The following is an 18,780-nucleotide window of genomic DNA, read 5'->3' on the forward strand; positions in this document are numbered from 1 at the left end:
AGAATCCGTCACAACTGTCACTGTTACATTGACTGTCTGTCTGTCTCTCTTACTGCATTTCTGTCTGTCTCTCTCTGTCTGTCTCACTCTCTCTCTCTTGTTCTCCCTCTCTAACCCAACCAGTCGCCGCCCACCCAGAGCCGGGTTCTGCTTGTGGTTTTTGGCTGTTAAAACGTAGTTATCCTCGCAAGTGCTTGCTCATGAGGGAACAGTTGGGTCTCTGTAGATAAAAGAGCTTGGCCTTTACCAGCTCTATATGGAAAGTGTCCTGAGACAACTTTTGAAGGAACAAGGCACCCAGGAGCGCTCCGCCAGACCATAGCCCTCCCAGTCCACTAGGTACTGGAGTCCCCTGCCTCATCTCCTGACATCCACTATGCGGTGGACTGAGAAGGCAGGACCGTCATCAATGTCCGGGGGGGGGGGGGGGGGGGGAGACATGAAACGTGGGGTGGATCTTCATAGTGTCCAGTAGTTTGAGTGTCACTGCTCAGGGGTTGATAACTTTCAGAATGGGAAATGGACCGATGAATCTGGGTGACAGTTTGCATGACTTAGTGCGAAGTAGAATATTCTTGGTGGAAAGCCAGACAGACTGACCTGGTTGGTAGACGGGGGGTTGGTATCCTGTGGCGGTCAGCAGAGCGCTGTTTCACCTCCTGGGAGCGTTCAAGAGCCCTGGAGGCCGTCATCCAGATGTTCTTAATCCTCTTGATGTGTTCCCCCACTGAAGGAACAGCGATTTCAGCCTCCTGAGAGGGAAACATCGGCGGCTGATACCCTAAAGACACTTCAAAGGGGGAGAGACCACTGGCACGAGCTGTAGGAATATTCAACCCACGGGAGGAGTGCTCCACTCAACAGGGTTGTCTGAGCACAGGCATCGCAGAGTCGCCTCCAGGTCTTGGTTGACCCTTTCTGTCTGACTATTAGATTGGGGGTGGAAACCGGAGGAGAGACTGGCTGTGGATCCCAAAGCCTTGGTGAAAGCCTTCCAGACCCAGGAGATGAACTGGGGACCTCTGTCCGAGACAATGTCGAGGGGTATGCCATGGAGGCGAACCACGTGGAGAGTGATGAGGTCAGCTGTCTCCATGGCAGAGGGAAGTTTCTCGAGGGGAACAAAATGAGCAGCTTTGGAAAAGCAATTGACGATGGTAAGAATGCTGGTTTTACCTCTGGATGGGGGTAGTCCAGTCACAAAGTCTATGGAAATGTGAGACCAGGGTCTCCCAGGAATGGGTAGGGGAAGGAGCAGACCAGCCAGAGCCTTATGAGAGGCCTTGCTGCGAGCGCAGGTGGAACAGGCTGCAACATCCTTCTCCAGAGAAGGCCTCCAGAAATGTCTCCTCAGCAGCGAGATGGTACGGTTGGTCCCCGGGTAGCAGGCGAGGCGGTTGGTGTGAGCCCATTCCAGCACCTGGGCATGCACAGTGTGAGGAACAGTCTGTCCTTGGGGCCGTCACCAGGATCAGGATGCTGCTGTAGGGCCTTCCGGATAACCTCCTCAATATCCCAGGAGAATGCAGCAATGACCCGATCTTCCTGAATGATGGGCTCAGGTTCGGTCTGGGAATCAGGGGGGAAAGAACTGGCGAGACAGGGCGTCAGGTTTGGTATTTTTAGACCCTGGTTTATAAGTAATGGAGAAGTTGAAGTGGCTGAAGAACAGAGCCCACCTAGCTTGGCGTGAGTTAAGTCTTTTAGCAGTTGTAATGTAAGATAAGTTCTTGTGATCAGTCCATACCACAAATGACTGTTACGATCCCTCCATTCCTCCAGGGCGAGTTTCACCACCAGCAATTCACAGTTGCCAACATCATAGTTTTGCTCCGCTGGGGAAAGGCGACAAGAAAAGAAAGCACAAGGGTGCAAATGGTTATCCAGATCAGAGTACTGGGAGAGAACCGCCCCAACCCCAGTGTTGGGCGCATCCACCTCCACTATAAAAGGTTTAGTGGGGTCGGGTTGCACCAGAATGGGGGCAGAGGTGAACAGCCCTTTGAGTTTTTTGAATGCCCTGTCAGCCTCCGCAGACCAGCTAAACTTCACTTTGGAAGAAGGGAGCTTTGTCAGTGGAACTGCTATTTTACAGTAGTCCCGGACAAACCTGCGGTAGAAGTTAGTGAAACCAAGGAAACACTGAAGCTCCTTATGGTTCTCCAGAACGGGCCACTCCTCCACTGCTCTGATCTTATCGGGATCTGCTTTCAGACTGCCCTCCTGAATAACAAATCCAAGAAAAGAGATTGTGTTAGAGTGAAACTCACACTTCTCAGCCTTGACAAACAACCGATTTTCTAGCAGGCAAGAAAGCACCTGGTGAACATGGGAGCGGTGTTCATCTAGGGACTGGGAGAAAATCAGTATATCACCAAGATATACAAAGACGAAGCGATTTATGAAGTCCCTCAGGACATCATTAATTAGCGCTTGGAACACTGCAGGGGCATTGGTGAGCCAAAAGGCATCACCAAATATTCGAAGTGGCCAAGCGGGGTGTTAAAGGCCGTCTTCCACTCATCCCCCTCTCTGATATGGACTAGATGGTATGCGTTTCACAGGTTGAGTTTGGAGAAGACCTTGGCTTCCTGCAGAGAGTCAAACGCAGAGTTAATGAGTGGAAGCGGTTATTTATTTTTGATGGTGATTTGGTTGAGTCCTCTAAAGTCAATGCATGGCCTTAGAGTCTTGTCTTTTTTTTCCACAAAGAAAAAAACCCGCCCCCAGAGGCGACGAAGATGGGTGAATGATACCCACAGCCAGAGAATCCTTGATGTAAGTCTCCATTGCCTCCCACTCCGGGCGTGACAGGCTGTACAACCGGCTGGTAGGCAGTGGTGCGCCAGGGAGGAGGTCGATGGCACAGTCGTAGGGGTGATGAGGAGGAAGGGAAAGCGTACGCTCCTTACTGAACACCTCCTGGAGGTCGTGATATCCGGCCACAACAGAGGAGAGATCTGGAGGATCGGGAGGTGAGGCTGCGCCCCGGAGATCTCCACCTGCCAAAGGAAGGGCTGAGCGAAGACAAAGTGAGTGACAATGGGTGCCCCACCCTAATATCTTCCCCTGAGACCAGTCAATAAGGGGGTTGTGGAGCTGTAACCAGGGGTGTCCTAAGACTAGGGTGGCATGTGGCGACTGAATAAGGAGAAAAGAAATCTCCTCATGATGGTTGCCAGAAATAATAATGTGTTACCAGGGTGGTGTGGTAGGTTACCTCCATCATGATTTTCCCGTTGAGGGCATAGGCCCGGACCAGCTTCTCGAACTTCTCCACATAGCAGCCAGCCTTGAGGGCGAAGTTCCAGTCCAGTAAGTTGTCCTCTTACGACCAGAGCCAGGACACGGTGAGCCTCCCCCTTCACAAAAACTGAAGCAGAGACTTGAAATTTTCGTTTGGCTGGGGTTTTAGGATCCGGGGAGACAGGGCTCGTCAATACCCCCAGGTTTATTGACGAGCCACCCCTTTTGGCTGAATGGGGCAGGCAGCCAAATCGTGACCCGGTTTCCCACAGTACATGCACTCACCCCCCTGAATCCTGTGGCGGCATTCCGCTGGTGTAAGGCGAGTCCTGCCCAATTGCATGGGCTCCTCCTCTGCAGGCTGAGGGAGATGGTGGTTGCATGGCTGGAACTCCGGGTCTCGTTGGCGAAGGACGTCGGAAGGGTGGAGGAGATCTGGCGGCGGCAGTGACGGTCCGTCTCTGGCGTCGCTCCCTCAGCCGGTTGTCGAGCTGGACAGCTAAATCCACCAGAGGGTGCAGATCCGTCGGTGCATCTTTGGCAGCGATCTCATCCTGCAAATGTTCATTTAACCCATGCACAAACACCCCTTGCAGAGCAACGTCATTCCACCCTGAGTCCGCAGCAACGGTAAGGAGGTCAATGGCAAAATCTGCAGCCAACTGATGGCCTTGTTTGAGGCTGAGGAGACGGTTAGCAGCAGTGCCGGCGTGATCAGGGTGATCAAAGACGAGCTTTATCTTCCTTTCAAACTCAGCGTACGAGAGGGTGCTAATGCTAGTGCTAGCGTTCAGAGCCTCTGCCCACGTGAGTGCCTTGCCCCAGAGTAAGCCGAAAGTGAATAAAACTTAGCCTGATCGGAGCTAAACGACCGTGGACGTTGGCGAAACACTATGCTACACTGTAAAAAAAGCCCAGAAACTTACTGTGTGTTCTGTCGAAGGGTTCAGCGTCGGGTGGCTCGGACGCGACGGCTTGCTTGGCTAGCTGCGGCACAATCAGACTGGTGAGCTGAGACATGTGGCGTGAAAGCTCCACCACCTGAGACGCCACGTGCTGGTTAGAATCATACAGCGTCTGGAAAGTAGTTCGTGCTGGCCGAGCAACGCGCCCTGAAACGAAACGGCTTTCTGAACTGGATCTGCTGGGCATACTGGCCGGATTGTTCTGTTACGGTTTTCACCAAGGTTTCAGAACAGGACCCAAAGATGCAGACCAGAAAGAAGGCAGGTAAAAATAACACAAATTTATTAACAACAAAAAGCGCACTCAAAAGGAGTGGAACAAACAATGTACGAAAAGCACACTCTAACAGAGTGGAAATAACTAAGGGAGCTCCGTATGACAGGTCTGAGGCAAGGCACATGTGGAAGTGGCAGACAGGCAACTGGAACGAAAGAAAAACACCATTAATGGTGGAGAACAAACACAACACACGATAAAGGATCACAAACAGGCCTGGAAGGATCTCGGGAGAAAGGAGACTGGAACAATCCAGCAACAGCTAGGAGAGAGCTCTCTCCTTAAGTACTGTGCCTGAGAGCCTGATGAGCAACCGGTGTGCCAGGTAGGCGGAGCTGGCCAGGTGCAGGACACACCCAGCTGCACAGGCAGGGGATAAACAGACAGACAAAAACACACTGGGGAAAAGGGAAAGGGAGACACAAGGGAGAGACACACTGCCAGATCCTAACATGTTGAACCAGCTAGAGTCACATTACTCTCCATAGATTCTCCATTAACCTTAATGGCTGCATAATTTCTTGGAACAATTCAGTTAAGAATTTGGGAATAGTTTTCAGTCTTACATTTGAGCCACACATCAAATTCACAACATGAACTGTCTTCAGCCACCTTCATAAAATAACCCAAATTATCCCACTGTCATACTAACAGTGGTGGATCTGACTCATTTAGCCCCCAAGAGTTTCACCTGCAGGAGAGACGCTGAAGGCAAGATATTTTTCAGGCAAAAAGACAGTGAGAAAATAAGTGTGTTCCACACACCACCAGGAACTGTATACACACACATTTCAAACCAAACATCCATATTGAAGAAGGGGCTGGCTGACTGGACCAAAGGAGCAGCTCTATTCAGACAAGTAGCTTATCTCTCTGAGAAGCTAAACAAACATCCAAAGGTTTATCCCTTATTCCTGTGGGTCTTCTGTAAATGGTAAAGCATTTTCAAGTGTAGGTTTCTCACTCAGGTCGAGAGGTTGTAGGGAAGGCTCAGGAAGCTTATGTTGTAAGACTTGAGTCAGATTGATTACTATGATGTGGTCTGACAAGAAGACAGTATAGTTCCAGAGGCATACAGACAGCAGTTCCATTTCCATGAAATGCATGTGGGTGTGAGCAGGTTGGATCTGTCAATTGTGTGTCTTTCATGCTCAATGCGTTTGACTTGAGAGGCTGTGAAGATAGTTGTATGTAGGCAATATATTCATAATAGGCTAGGCCTACTTTCTCAAATATAATTAATACATTGTAGGCTAATTATTTAATAATAGCTTAATAGCTGTTTGAAGAATATGGAAAATAAATTGGTCTTAAAGAAAGCTGCAACCCGTAAGTCAGGGACAAAAAGGCAGAGTTATGCCAGACAAAAATAATTTTAAGGCTTGCATCATGAAAGTTATCAAGTAGGCATTTTATTTAGGTAATAGGTCATAATATCACTGAATTTTCCTTTTTTAGGCCTATAGTAGATGGATCCCCTGATACAGGCTTGCCCACCCTCTGGCCACCCCTTGTATGAAAGTCTAGTTCCACCACTGCAGAGCATAAGGACAAAATTATTTGGACTGAGGTGCATGATTTTAAGATGCTGCATGAGTTGATTGTGTTGGAGCAGTTCAAGCAGAGTCTGACAAAAGTCATGCAGATATACTGGATATGGGGGACCTGGATGTTAATACCATGTTTAAGGCTGAGGGAGCTGATAACCTCCTTCCTTATTCCTCACTCATTCATCAAGATTTATGGTGTGACAAATCCAGTGATAAGGCTAAAAGGACAGGGGATTTTGAGAAGTGCCACAGTGATCACAGGTCTTCATCTGACATTGCTGCTGTAGATGTGGTCACATTAAATCTCATCTTCCAGCCATATAGAAAAAAGAAACCTCAAGAGCAGAAGCCAGTTGTTCTGTTGTTTGAGTCAGAATTGGTAGAAGTGGAAAACTGTAAGTAAATTTGGAAAATGTTTGATCATTTCTTCTCTGATGGGGTGGCTGCAGTTAAGTGACTGCAACTCCCGTTACCATTCTTAGAGACACAGTATCAGGACAATCTGTTATGGTAGTTGGTGTTATAGGAAACATTAAGGCTATAGCCATCATAAAGCTGCTTGTAGATAGTAGTTAGTAAGTGCAGCATGACCAGGGAACCACTTTCATTTCTGGAATCAGGATGTGTGAGCCAAGTGTTTCACAAGCAGTTTCATTCACATATCACATGGTACCACAATAAACCTGCCAAGAGAAGGCCGCCCACCAAAAATCACAGACGAGGAGGGCATTAATCTGAGAGGCAGCACAAAAGAGAGTGGAGTATCTGTCCATAGGACCACAATAAGCCATATACTCCATAGAACTGGGCTTTATGGAAGAGTGGCCAGAAAAAAGGCATTACTTAGTGTTAAAAGTAGGCATGTTTTGAGATTGCCAAAAGGCATGTGGCAGTTTTGCCTTGGGGAATGGGCAAAAATCTCAGTGGCAAGATGTGTCAAACTCATAGAGACTTATCCAAAACAACTTGCAGCTGTAACTGCTGCCAAAGGTGGCTCTACAAAGTACTCACTTTTACTATGCACGCTTTCTGTTATTTTGTCCTATTTGTTGTTTGCTTCACAATAAAATAAAATATCACATCTTCAAAGTTGTAGGTATGTTCTATAAATGAAATGATGCAAACCCTCAAACAATCCATTTTGATTCCAGGTTGTGAGGCAACAAAACATGAAAAATGCTAAGGGGTGTGAATACTTTTGTAAGCCACTGTATTACAGTTATATTATGGTTTGCAAAAATAATATCATTCGTTATATGCACAGCCTAACCTGGTCTCTATGCCAATGTCATCTTTCCTTATGATTGGTTCTGACAGGGACTTTGTGGACGTGCTTTGTCATACACAATTTTCCTACTCGCATGTCTCACAATAGATGCATCTATGCAGCTGTCTGCACCAGCTCCGTGCAAGCTCACACCTCAGCTGTGTCTCACAGGAGTAACCGTGACCTGAACAAATTATTTACACTTCAAGTCTATGTTTTTTGACAATACCTACATAAATGTGAGGTTTGTGCACAAAAAAGCACTGTATAGATATATTTATCCATATTTTGCATGCTAGGTGGAGCAGAGTGCACTGCCCTCTGGACAGAGCCAGACACACACACATACACGTCAAGCATTTTGAGGTGTATGTGTCCTACTCAGTTTGAGAGGTTGAGGGGCACACAGACTATTTCACAGACTTCTTCACCAAGTTCAAAACATTGAAAGAATGAGTGTTCAAGTGGGCAGTAGTTTTACCATCCAGTCTGGATGTCCATCATATGGCTGGAAAGGATAACATCTTGGCAGATGCACTGTCCCGTATACCCATATAGAACCCTACCTGAACATCCATCTAGTCAGTTTCTGGTTTAGTTTGCACACTTCTGATAGCTCTGTCACAGTGTCAGATGTTTAAAAAAATACAGCCCGCTTTTGATGTGGATGTTCAGCAGAAATATTTTTGGAAATAAAGGTGGAGTGGGAAATTTAAAAAAAGAAAGAAGACAAAATAAAAAAGAAATGGTGGGTATCACACTGGGAGGCCTGGTCTGAATTAAGTGGTTGTGGGAGGCAGGAGCTGTGACCTGACGATGAGCCAACCACACACACATATCCCCCACCCAGATAGGAAAGGTTACACTCACCCAGAAAGTTTAGGTCACATTTTCACGTCTATTGCAACACGCAGAACAGAGCACTGGGCTACAGGTTTACAAGCCTTAGATTTTATCATGAGCCAAGGTTTGTGCAGCAATGGAATAATATACTCCATCACGTCCTTTACGTTCAATTAATACTGGTTACTTAACTATTCTTTGATTTAATAGGATCTCTTCCCGTGGTCAAGCCTTTGCCCACCGGGCTCCACTTCTCTGGAGTAATCTGCCACACGTCGTATTTCCTCTTTGAGCAAAGCTAACCCAACCCTGTTACAGTTATATGATCTATGTTTTTAAAATTACTAAACTGTCTGTGTCTTTACTGTGTCATGTTTTCTTTCTGTTGTTTTTACTGACTTGCAAAGTGTACTGACATTCTCTGAGTGAAGTGCTCTAAATATATTGATGCTGAAGTTAAGATAAGTGATCCACTGGTGATTTTCATACATCAATACTACACATGTTCAGTTTTAAAGTAATTTTTCACCGAGTCTAAGTAACCTCATTAAAGCGAGTGATGATCTTTCCTTTCCTGACATCCCAGATGAATGCTCCATTACGAGATGTCGCCCCTGCAATGCAGTTGAGGTCTCCTTCAAAACACACCAAAACACACACAAACAGAAAGGTCACTAACTTTCACATGAACAACAGATTTTTTTGTATGTGCTTGTATGTTGAGGTTTGCAGTTCAAGTTAATCTACCTGGAGCCCAGGACAGGGAGTAGACTACTCCTTCATTGCCAGGGGAGGTGTAAACAGCTGTTAGTGTGTTTGTGTCCCAGATTTTGATAGTTCCATCAAAGCTAGCTGTGGCCAGCAAGTTTGGATCATCTGGTTTAAACTTACAGTCGAAGATAGTCTCTACATGACCCTAGAAACAACACAAAAACAGAAAGAGCAAAGAAAATCGTAAGTCGAGATCACAGTACAGGGCATTTTCTTTTACTGGTTTGCTCCTTCAGTGATTTGTAAGAACATATAGGCAGTTGACTACAAATCAATAAATACCAAGTCTCGTAGGAAGTCCCACTTCTTGGCCCCCATGTCATAGAGTCCCACTCCTCCATCCATAAAACAGCACACAGCATGGCCAGGAGGCAGAGAGAAGGACCGGTTCTGTGACAGGGTTGGGGGGGGTACTGCCTCACTGGTGGAACTGGTGTGCTGACTTTTACTGGGAGAACAGGAACTCTGAGCTATAGGGAGAGTAGAGGGAGTTAAAGACAGGAGAAAGTATTTGGTGTGAACCCAGCAGATTTTCAGTCTCTTCTGCTGTGCTTTGGTGGCTGACACACAAATACAGCTGATATTGAGATGTACAAATCTTGAAAATGTGGATTCTGTACTTGATCTTCTGTATCTTGCACTTGTAAGAATGTACTTTGACATAAGACCTTGATTTCAACGTGAAAATAGAACTGTTGATGAATGGATTTTTGAGTTTTTACCACATTTGTAAATCCAAATGGCTTTATTCTTAGTTTTACCTTTCTTGGCAAGAGGGGAGTTGAGGACATGCAAAGCATGAAATCCAGTCTTCTTCAGTTTAAAGCTGTCCAAAGGAGTGGCACGAGACACATTCCATACCCTCAACACTCCAACCTGGGAGTCTGACAGACAAACAAACACAAATACAGATAAAACATATCAAAGGTTTCTTCCATCATGCACACGGGTGCATGACTGCATTTATACTATCTCTCCCATCCACTTTCATAATCACCCTCTCCTACCAGTTGCCTCTCTTGCCAGGAGCCTCTCTCAAAATCACAACTGAAACATAATGTGTAAGTGATGTGTATATATCCTAAGTATCACACAAAAAAGCTAAGTCTTGAATTTACATGTTCTTTTGTGTTTTCATTTCTATAATTCAGGAATGTTCACTGTAGTCACTAAATGTAAGAGATAGTTAACCCAACCCTTGTTGCTCTGATATTTTATAGAAAATAGATGCCGAGTTGTGATTTTAGGATTTACCTTTGTCTAAATATAAGGGGTATGTGACCAGGCCAGTGTGGAGCACTGGAAAATTTTCTTTATTTTCTAATCTCAATTTTGACACTTAAGAATATGCCAGTAGGATGTAGCTGTAAATAGACAAATGGTGCTGTTGCAAAAAACTGGTTCCACATACCAGCTGTGTGCTATGTTGGAGGTTGAACGGCAAGTTAAACCTGTAGTGGCAAACATGTCCAGGCAGAAGGGAACTCAGATCATACACACATCCCCCACAGAAATACACAGTCTTTACCTCCAGTGATGAACATGCCTGGTGCAGAAGGGACCCAAGCCAGACACTGAACTGATGCAGCAGATGAGGGGAAGCAGAAGGACGTGATACAAGCCAAGGCCTCACTGTCCACCAGCCTGATACCATTATGGAGATTAGACACTGTGAGAGAGAATGTGTTCATCATCGAGCATGTCTGGTTACAATTATAGTAACAGAGATTGTTGTAATAACTAATAACTGAATGGGTTACATGAATAGACAGGATCAAGCGTTTTGATTACTGGCATGTTATTTCATGGTTTGAACTTGTAATTACTCAGCAAACACTGACAATAACCATACCATGAAATAAAAAGATAGTTTATTGTTTTATTCTGTCTTATTCTAAGTCTTTTGTCTCTGTGTAAATTCAAATCACTTCATTTAACAAAATCCTGGTGACACTGTTAATATTTTGTCCAACCTAGTAAATAGTCAGTTGACAAAAGGTCCCACTCCAGAGCACTGACGGGGTCCTCTTCATCTGTCCCCTCTAATGACTCTGGACGCAACACATGCTTTTGGCTTTTACTCCCTATACAAGAGAGGACAGACAAATTATTGAAGATGTGTGTGTTTACAGGCTCATGTCTCTGCTAATAGAACCTGAATAGAAGAGTAGAGTTAGTCATGTCTCATTGTTAAACTCAGAATATAGGCGTCCAGGCAAAGACTATAGGTCCAAAGGAAAGTCCCAAGAACTATTCAAATACATGTACAAGAATGTGGGGTTTTTTATGAGTTGAGGAAAACATCCATACCTGGCTGAAAAATCGACAAACTTCCATCTGTGTGTCCAAACACTAGTTTGCCCTTTTTGGTTGGGTGCCATCTGAAGAGAGAGATATCAGACAGGAAGGAGTGGGCTTCTTTATGCACTGTGACCCTGGAGTCAGGACCTCCATAAACCCAGATATACAGTGGACCACGCTGGGAGACAAATGCCACTCCATCAGTTGAATTCCAGCACCAACTGACCGACGTAGGGACACCTGAGAAAGAAGATGAGATACTGTGATACTTTATTGGAGGAGAGGACTTTACAATAATCTAACCTTTAACATTCTAGTGTGCCAATAAAACCTGGTGTAGATCATCCATCAACCTTTAGTATTGTCCAGTCTTGCTACAGCCTTTTGTTCTGCTACATTCCATATGATGAGTAGATTATCAGCAGAGGCTGACACAAAGAGATCAGGGTTGTCTGGACACCAGCTGATGGCTGTAATGGTCTTCTTGTGTTCTGACATGATGGACCTCAACTTAAATTCATTATACTGCTGGTCCAACTACAACAACAAGACAGAGAAAATGACAAGAAATTAAAAAAAAAAGAGTCATAAACAGTCCTGATGTTGTTTTATGATGGGTTAAATTCTGTGGTGACATGATTTTATGAAACCTCTTCAAAACACACACTTCGAACAAAAGGACTAAACCAATAAAAAATGACATAGCTCAGATAAGTTGCAGTGTGTTTTGTTTGAATGCTTCAGTAATTCAGTTTGAATTTTTCAATAGACTGCACTGTGTATACTCGTATTGTATGGGGTTTGCAGAAAACATACATTTTGCTTTATTGCCATGGACACCATGTTAATCTGCATGCTGTATTAGGTCAACCATTCACATTTTGTCAGTGGCCCCACATTTCCCAGGACATAACAATAAGTTTAAATGGTCAGTTGAACAGTGCTAATGACAGTGTACTAACAGAGAAACTGTATTTAAGAGCTGCCCCAGTAGGTCATGTAATGCATTTAGATATTAAACTTTCACCACCCTCATGAACACAAGTATACACAAGCATTGTTCACCTGGTAGATGTATATAGCCAAAGTAGCACAGTAGGCAAAGCGTTCACCACTAGCAGCACACACATCTTTATTCCAGGGCTGACAGCCTGCTGCCAGCAAGCCCACCTGCTTCACCTTGGCCATCCTCGCCTAGGGACACACAAACACAAGAAAATCTAAATTATTCTGTTTAATGTTTATTAAGTGGCTTTGACTTTGTAGACAAGATGTAAATGAATAAATGAATAGCAGTGATAAGCAAATTTAGATTTTTGCAACTACATTGCTAATCTTCCATCATGACTAAAATGTATCTTAAACAGTGTCTTGAATCATTTGTCAGCTGAGAGACTGTTGGTTGTCATTGTATTGAATTGTACTGTTAGGTGCAACAGCAACCACACTACTCAAAATTAATTCAACACCTGTCTAAACAATATTTATTATGGCTTGGGTAATGACTGCAGTGCAGTGTTATGTGTTTTTAATCATCAAATGAATTCATTCATTAAATATGGATTGAATTGCAGTGTACAGTGCTATTACTACCACTACCAACATACAAACATACTAGAAAGATCTACAGGTTGAAGAGGATTAGATGATTAAAGCAAATGAGACTGAATGTAGATAGGATTGAATTAATCTCTGCTGTGATTGGCTGAGACCGCTGCTTGTCTACTGATTGAATACTGTTACTGTGAGGAACTGACTAATGACTCAATGTACAGTATGTGGTATTCAACTCATAATAGCAACTACACATCCTCAAATCTAGAGTGCTAAAGAGACCCCTGAAGAAAATACAGATTCTTTTCTAATGGTCGGCTGTCTAGTGATTTTTTAAACCAAAATAACCCGAAAGGATCTTCAACTAAGATAATCATTACACCAATTCCTTGTGCAGGGTGTTTCTGAAAAATACCTTCAGTAAAGATGCTCGTAGAAATAATAACAGATTAGTGAATATCTCTTAGCCATCCATAGAACTGTAAGAGCATCTTAAATCCATAAACCTGCAGGAAGATCTGTGACATGCATGTAATATTTAGTGTATTAATTGATTCCAGAGGATAGTGTAATAGTAAGAAGCATTTGGTTTTTATCTCTAAACGGGTTGTTCACCCAAATCACAGACTAGATGCATAACTGAAAGAAGGGAAACACACAGGCAAGCAGGGATTTTATATCAAAGGTAATCTTCAAAAACCTGTTCACCAGTTAGCCTGTGACCTCCTTCTGTAAGGTGCAAATTGCCTTATTTGCATCTAAATTTCTCACTGACCATTCTCTTTTTAATGAGATAATGGTGCAATCGTCTTAACAGTAACGATGTGGAGTTGTCACACTCGTGCTACACAGCACTATGATGGAGGAACGTGTTGTGCTCGTGTGGACCTCTCTGGGCATCCCATAATTACATTCTGCTTGTATTAGTAAACAAGCTAATGTCTTTGAAACAAGACAAGGGTATTACTTCTACTTCCTCTAATGTCACAAAATACCACTATCATGATTTTTTTCATTTCTGTTTCTGTGTCTTTTTAGTTCTTCTTCCTCTGCTCGGCTAGAATATTTATGGCACCCAAGAGACGTCTTACACAGGAGTATTAAATTGCTTGCAAGAATGACAGTAATTGTTTATACATTCCTATTTAGGAAGCTTTAAAGAACTGTCACCACTTCACTTGAGGCTGAAGGGATTCCAGATTGATTAACTTATTCTAAATTTTGTTTCTCATATTTACGTTCACTTCAGAATGTATATTAAGTTATATATTTGGTAAAAATTGTGTGATAATTTTATCATCAAGCATACCAAATATATCTGCTATGTTGACAGTATTAAATATCAAATCTAACAAGTTTCTCTAAATTCAGTTCATCAGTCTTTTCAGAACCATGGACACTGCTGCAGCTCTAGTTGATGTTTTAGGAGAGTTGAAAGTTCATACAACCCTGATTCCAAAAAAGTTGGGACGCTGAGTAAATCATAAATAAAAATAGAATGTGACAACTTGCAAATCCTTTTCAACATATGCTGAATTGCATACAGTACAAAAATATTTTATTATTATTTCATGTATATTTAACGTTCAAACTGATCAACTTAATGGGTTTTTTTGTAAATATATACTCATTCTGAATTTGATACCAGCAACATGTTCCAAAAAGTTGGACCAGGGGCTTCAAAAGACTGGGAACGTTGTGGAATGCTCAAAAAACTCTTGTTTGGAACATTCTACAGGTAAACAGGGTCATTGGTAAACAGGTGATGGAATCATGACTGACTAAAAGGGGCTTCCTCGAAATGCTCTGTCACTCTCAAGCAAGGATGGGGTCCCAGGAAGCAAACGGAAATACTCAGAGATTCAATAGAACGGCTGGCCACCTAAAAAGTGATGTGTCTAATAGACAAGCTCAGTGATTCTTAAGCAACTCCAGGGTTACCTCCTGTTGTCCTGCCAGTGCACTGCTGTCAACTCCAGGGAATGGCCGGCCTGGGAGCCGAGTAGTTTGGTGGTGGTACACAGAGTAGACAGAATTGAGTCAAAGAATAATCCAATTCTGTACAATGAGTGAACTATGAATTTCAGACTGTTTGCTGTTTGCCAGGGGTTGCTAACCAACAATCACTCTCAGAACAGACTGAACTTCTTCCACTGGTGAATAGTGTTAAATGTACGCATTTTCTGAATTCCTTAATATTCTGCGGACACAAATATGGCCCGTAGGTTAAAAGTTGTTGATCATGAGTTAATGGTCTGGGTCCGGATTGACTTGATGTTTGGTCTGGCTGAGTGGCTGCAGACCGAGGTCCAAACTTTGAGAAGGCCAGGTATAAATGATATAAGGGGTTACTATTTCACTCAGAAAACCACTGCTGACAAACACGCTTCCTCCCTGCATCTATAATTGCAAATTAAGACTGTAAAATGCAAACTGAAAGTCATAGAGCAACGTGATCCAGAAAGGCCACCAACTTCTCTGAGCCTGAGCTCATCTGAAATGTACTGATGCAAAGTGAAAAAGTGTGCTGTGGTCGGACAAGTCCACTTTTCAAGTTGTTTCAGAAATCATGGATGCTTCATCCTGCAGGTGTCCTGCAGATTGTTACCTGTGCAAGGTTCAAAAGCCACAATCTGTGATGGTATGGGGGTGTTTTAGTGCCCATGGCATGGGCAACTTGCAAATCTGTCAAATCACCATTAATGCTGAAATGTACATACATACAGGTGTTGGAGCAAGATGTGCTGCCATCCAAACAAAATCTTTTCAGGGACATCCCTGCTTATTCTTACAAGACAATGTCAAACCACAATCTGCACGTCACAACAATGAGGCTTTGTGGCAAGAGTGTGGGAATTAGTCCAGACCTGTTTTCTATTGTCCTATGTGTGGCACATTATGAAGTGAAAAAAAATGACAACGCTGACCCCAGAGTGTTGAGACAGGCAATTACTGTTTTTAACTTGTCTGTGCACTATGGACACTGAGTTCAGTTTGCTCTGGTCTTCCTACTGGTTTTGGGATCCTGAGCACAGCCATGGACCCCCACTTGTATCATGCCACTCTGCCAACATTCACTCACTATGTTACATGCTACACCAGAGATGAAAAAATGCTGGACTTACTTCATGCCCACACCAAGGAGGCATATAAGTCATCACCTCTCCTTCCCCTGGAAAGATCTAATGACAACCTGGTGCATGTTCCTGCCTGTTCACAAATATGGTAAATGAAATAGAATGCATATCAGTGTTTGGGAACAAAGGATACTGATTGTTGAAGTTTCGGAAGTGAAATTCTTTCCCATTAAAATAAGATAATCCTTTATTAATCCCACATCGGGGGAAATCTGCAGTGTTACAGCAGCAAAGGGGATAGGGTAATAGTAGGAAGCATCGGTAAAAACAAAAACGAAGACTCTCTTTTGTTCCTTGAGGAGATCCTTTCTGTCAGACATGATCCAAGGTTTGTTGTTGGAAAAACACCAGACAGTCCTGATGGGTACGGCATTCTCCACACAGATGTTGTCGTCCATTATACATTGTGTACACTGTCAATGTGTTCCCCATGAGTATCACAAAGTGCTTTCCACACAGTTGCATCAAAATAGTCCCTTAAAGTTTCATCAGCCGTGTTTGGCCATCTTTTCACTGTGCAAGTGACAGCTGGGTGCCTATGTCAGAGACGTTTTTACGCAGGCAGGAGGTGCACCAGCTCGTGATCGGATCTTCCCAGGGGAAGGAGGGGTGATGCATTATATGCCTAACACAGTCAGTTAGTAGTCTGCCACTTTCGTACACACTGAAATATTTCAACAATTAGATGGATTTCAATCAAATTTTGAACAAACATGAATGAGTGAATTCTTATGACTGCAGATTCCCTGACTTTTCTTCTGATGCCACCATGAGGTTCACAATTGTGGTTTTGAGTGAAATGTCTCAACAACTATTGGATTGTGATGAAATCTGGTATACACATTCATATCCCCTTCAAAATAAACTGCAGTCACTTTAGCAATTCCTTAACTTTTTTGGTGCCATCATCTCATCAAACTTTCAGTTGGACCAATTCTCTGGTTTATGACCAGATACACTCAAAGTAATGATGTTCCCAGCAGCCTCAGCTGGACTTTGTCTTTGGTGCCAAACGGTTATGCTTTTTCATGCTAATAGGCTGACATAAGACAGTGAACAACGGTGCTGCTTTGAACTGGCATCAGGGAAAAAACACCCCTACAAAGCTCCCTCTCTCTCTCTCTCTCTCTCTCTCTCTCTCTCTCTCTCTCACACACACACACACACACACACACACACACTAACATTACCAGGGTCCTCTCGTCGGGTAAAGTTCACTTAGGCTTATTTTTCGATGAGCATGGTGTGGGTCACTTTCAGGTGAAAGACGAGATTTGATTGAAAGGTGAAAGTTGTGCTGCATGTCTACATTACATAACCGTTGTTTACTCTGCATTTCAACGATTTATTAGAGCTCATGAAAGACCCGGTTTCAATCCAGACGCTTCACGTATTTTTCACATGCAAAGCACCACAACTGTGCTCACTTAATGCAGGCGAGGTATTCCCTCAGCACGAACCAGTAAACAACACAAATACCTCGTTTCAGGCATGACAATAATAAGAAAAAAACGATAAACGGTGGATCGTCTGAAACACTGCTAAATCAATAGGCTAACCCTGTTTGGAAGATAACAGCCAATCCCATTCTGAACTCATGTCACCATGCGCAACCAGACGCGATCTGGCGTTTCTTTTCAGTCTGTTACGGATTATATGCCAAGAACATGTAGATGGCATCAACAGGTTTCTGCAGCACAAACTAATCCGTGTGGAAACTGTCTGTTATTGAGACGCAGCTGATCGCAGCTGTGGTCCGTCTGAATATCAGAGCAGCAGGTCGCTGACAACGAGCATGCAGCAACATTTCACATAGATATTTTTCGGCCATCTCTGGTGAATTATATTCCAGCGCTGCGAACAGTTTTTGTGGACGTGTTTTTGTTCTTACCGTCAGTTGTCAGTTGGCTCGTGCACAACGGACAGCTCCCAGGTGCTGAAACGCCCCCAGCTCACCGTCCTTCGCGTCAGGTGGGACGTAACGACGGCAGTGACTGGTCCGTGGAGATAATCATTTTGATCAGCTATTGGTTGTCCAAAATGTCAGTCAGAGCGTTTCTGTGTAAAACCATAAGCTTGTCAGCGTGTCTCCCCTTTGTCCAGCATGATGTATGATTATATTAGCGTGGTCCAGGGCTCTCTTCCCTCAGTCAACACTGTGTGTTAGGATCAGAATTATACGTATTTTTCATCGTTTTTTGCAACGGTAATTCAAAATGATTTTGGTGATTTATGGTCACTAAGAAGCAAGGGTGGAGGAAGCATTTTAATCCTTTGCTTAAGCAATTTAGTAATGTATAACTGTAATACAATAGTGTAAAGTAGCCCTGAATTCATGGAAAAGTACAAAAGTGTTATCAGTATATCAAATGAGACCGAAGGGTGCATGATAGCTAATGTATGCTGCACACCTAACCTGTTCCGGATCAGGTTCTGTTCACAGTTTCAGGTTTAAATCCTAAATCCTTCCACTAATTCCTGTACTGACGTTATTCTCTGTGAGCGTTGTGTCCACAGACCTGCTGAGCCGAACGTTAGTAACAAATGACGACCAGTGCTGGGAGTGTTGGCCAGTAGTGACGCTACTACATTTCCCAGCAGCGTGGTGGTAGCGCCACTGTTTTCTCGATCAACTAGCTTTTCAGTAGCTTCGCCCTTTTATCACGTAGTGGAATAGTGTCCACACAAGCTACATCTTCCCAGACATTTTTGAAGCTCAGACTCAGCGGAGCTTTCTGCTGTAGTCCGAAATAAAAATATAAAGGATCAGTAAGAGATATCACCGCCATACACTACATCAGCATTTCCATATGAATGTGACATCACGTACCAATCCTTGGATTGATGCCTACACCATCCGTGCTGCAGG

General features: G+C 43.7%; 1 protein-coding gene across 2 annotated transcripts in view; it reads right to left on the reverse strand.

Moving 5' to 3' along the window:
• Positions 1–18,410, reverse strand: part of wdr17 (WD repeat domain 17) — a 54,173-nt gene extending 35,763 nt beyond the window's left edge. Inside the window, exons 1-11 of one of the 2 annotated variants that reach the window (XR_011603034.1) lie at positions 18,328–18,410; positions 17,803–17,969; positions 12,286–12,414; positions 11,574–11,757; positions 11,230–11,460; positions 10,893–11,003; positions 10,448–10,588; positions 9,681–9,803; positions 9,202–9,389; positions 8,896–9,064; positions 8,692–8,783 (exon numbers count right to left, since the gene is read on the reverse strand). Coding sequence is in view for 1 of the 2 variants with exons in the window: in XM_070979165.1 (XP_070835266.1) it covers positions 8,692–8,783; positions 8,896–9,064; positions 9,202–9,389; positions 9,681–9,803; positions 10,448–10,588; positions 10,893–11,003; positions 11,230–11,460; positions 11,574–11,757; positions 12,286–12,408 (1,362 nt within the window). In the remaining variant the exon portion in view is untranslated. The remainder of the gene's footprint in view (positions 1–8,691; positions 8,784–8,895; positions 9,065–9,201; positions 9,390–9,680; positions 9,804–10,447; positions 10,589–10,892; positions 11,004–11,229; positions 11,461–11,573; positions 11,758–12,285; positions 12,415–17,802; positions 17,970–18,327) is intronic. The other variant, XM_070979165.1, reaches the window with a different exon arrangement.
• Positions 18,411–18,780: the final 370 nt, after the last annotated feature.

Source organism: Chaetodon trifascialis, chromosome 2 (assembly GCF_039877785.1).
Source record: "Chaetodon trifascialis isolate fChaTrf1 chromosome 2, fChaTrf1.hap1, whole genome shotgun sequence".
NCBI lineage: Eukaryota > Metazoa > Chordata > Actinopteri > Chaetodontiformes > Chaetodontidae > Chaetodon > Chaetodon trifascialis.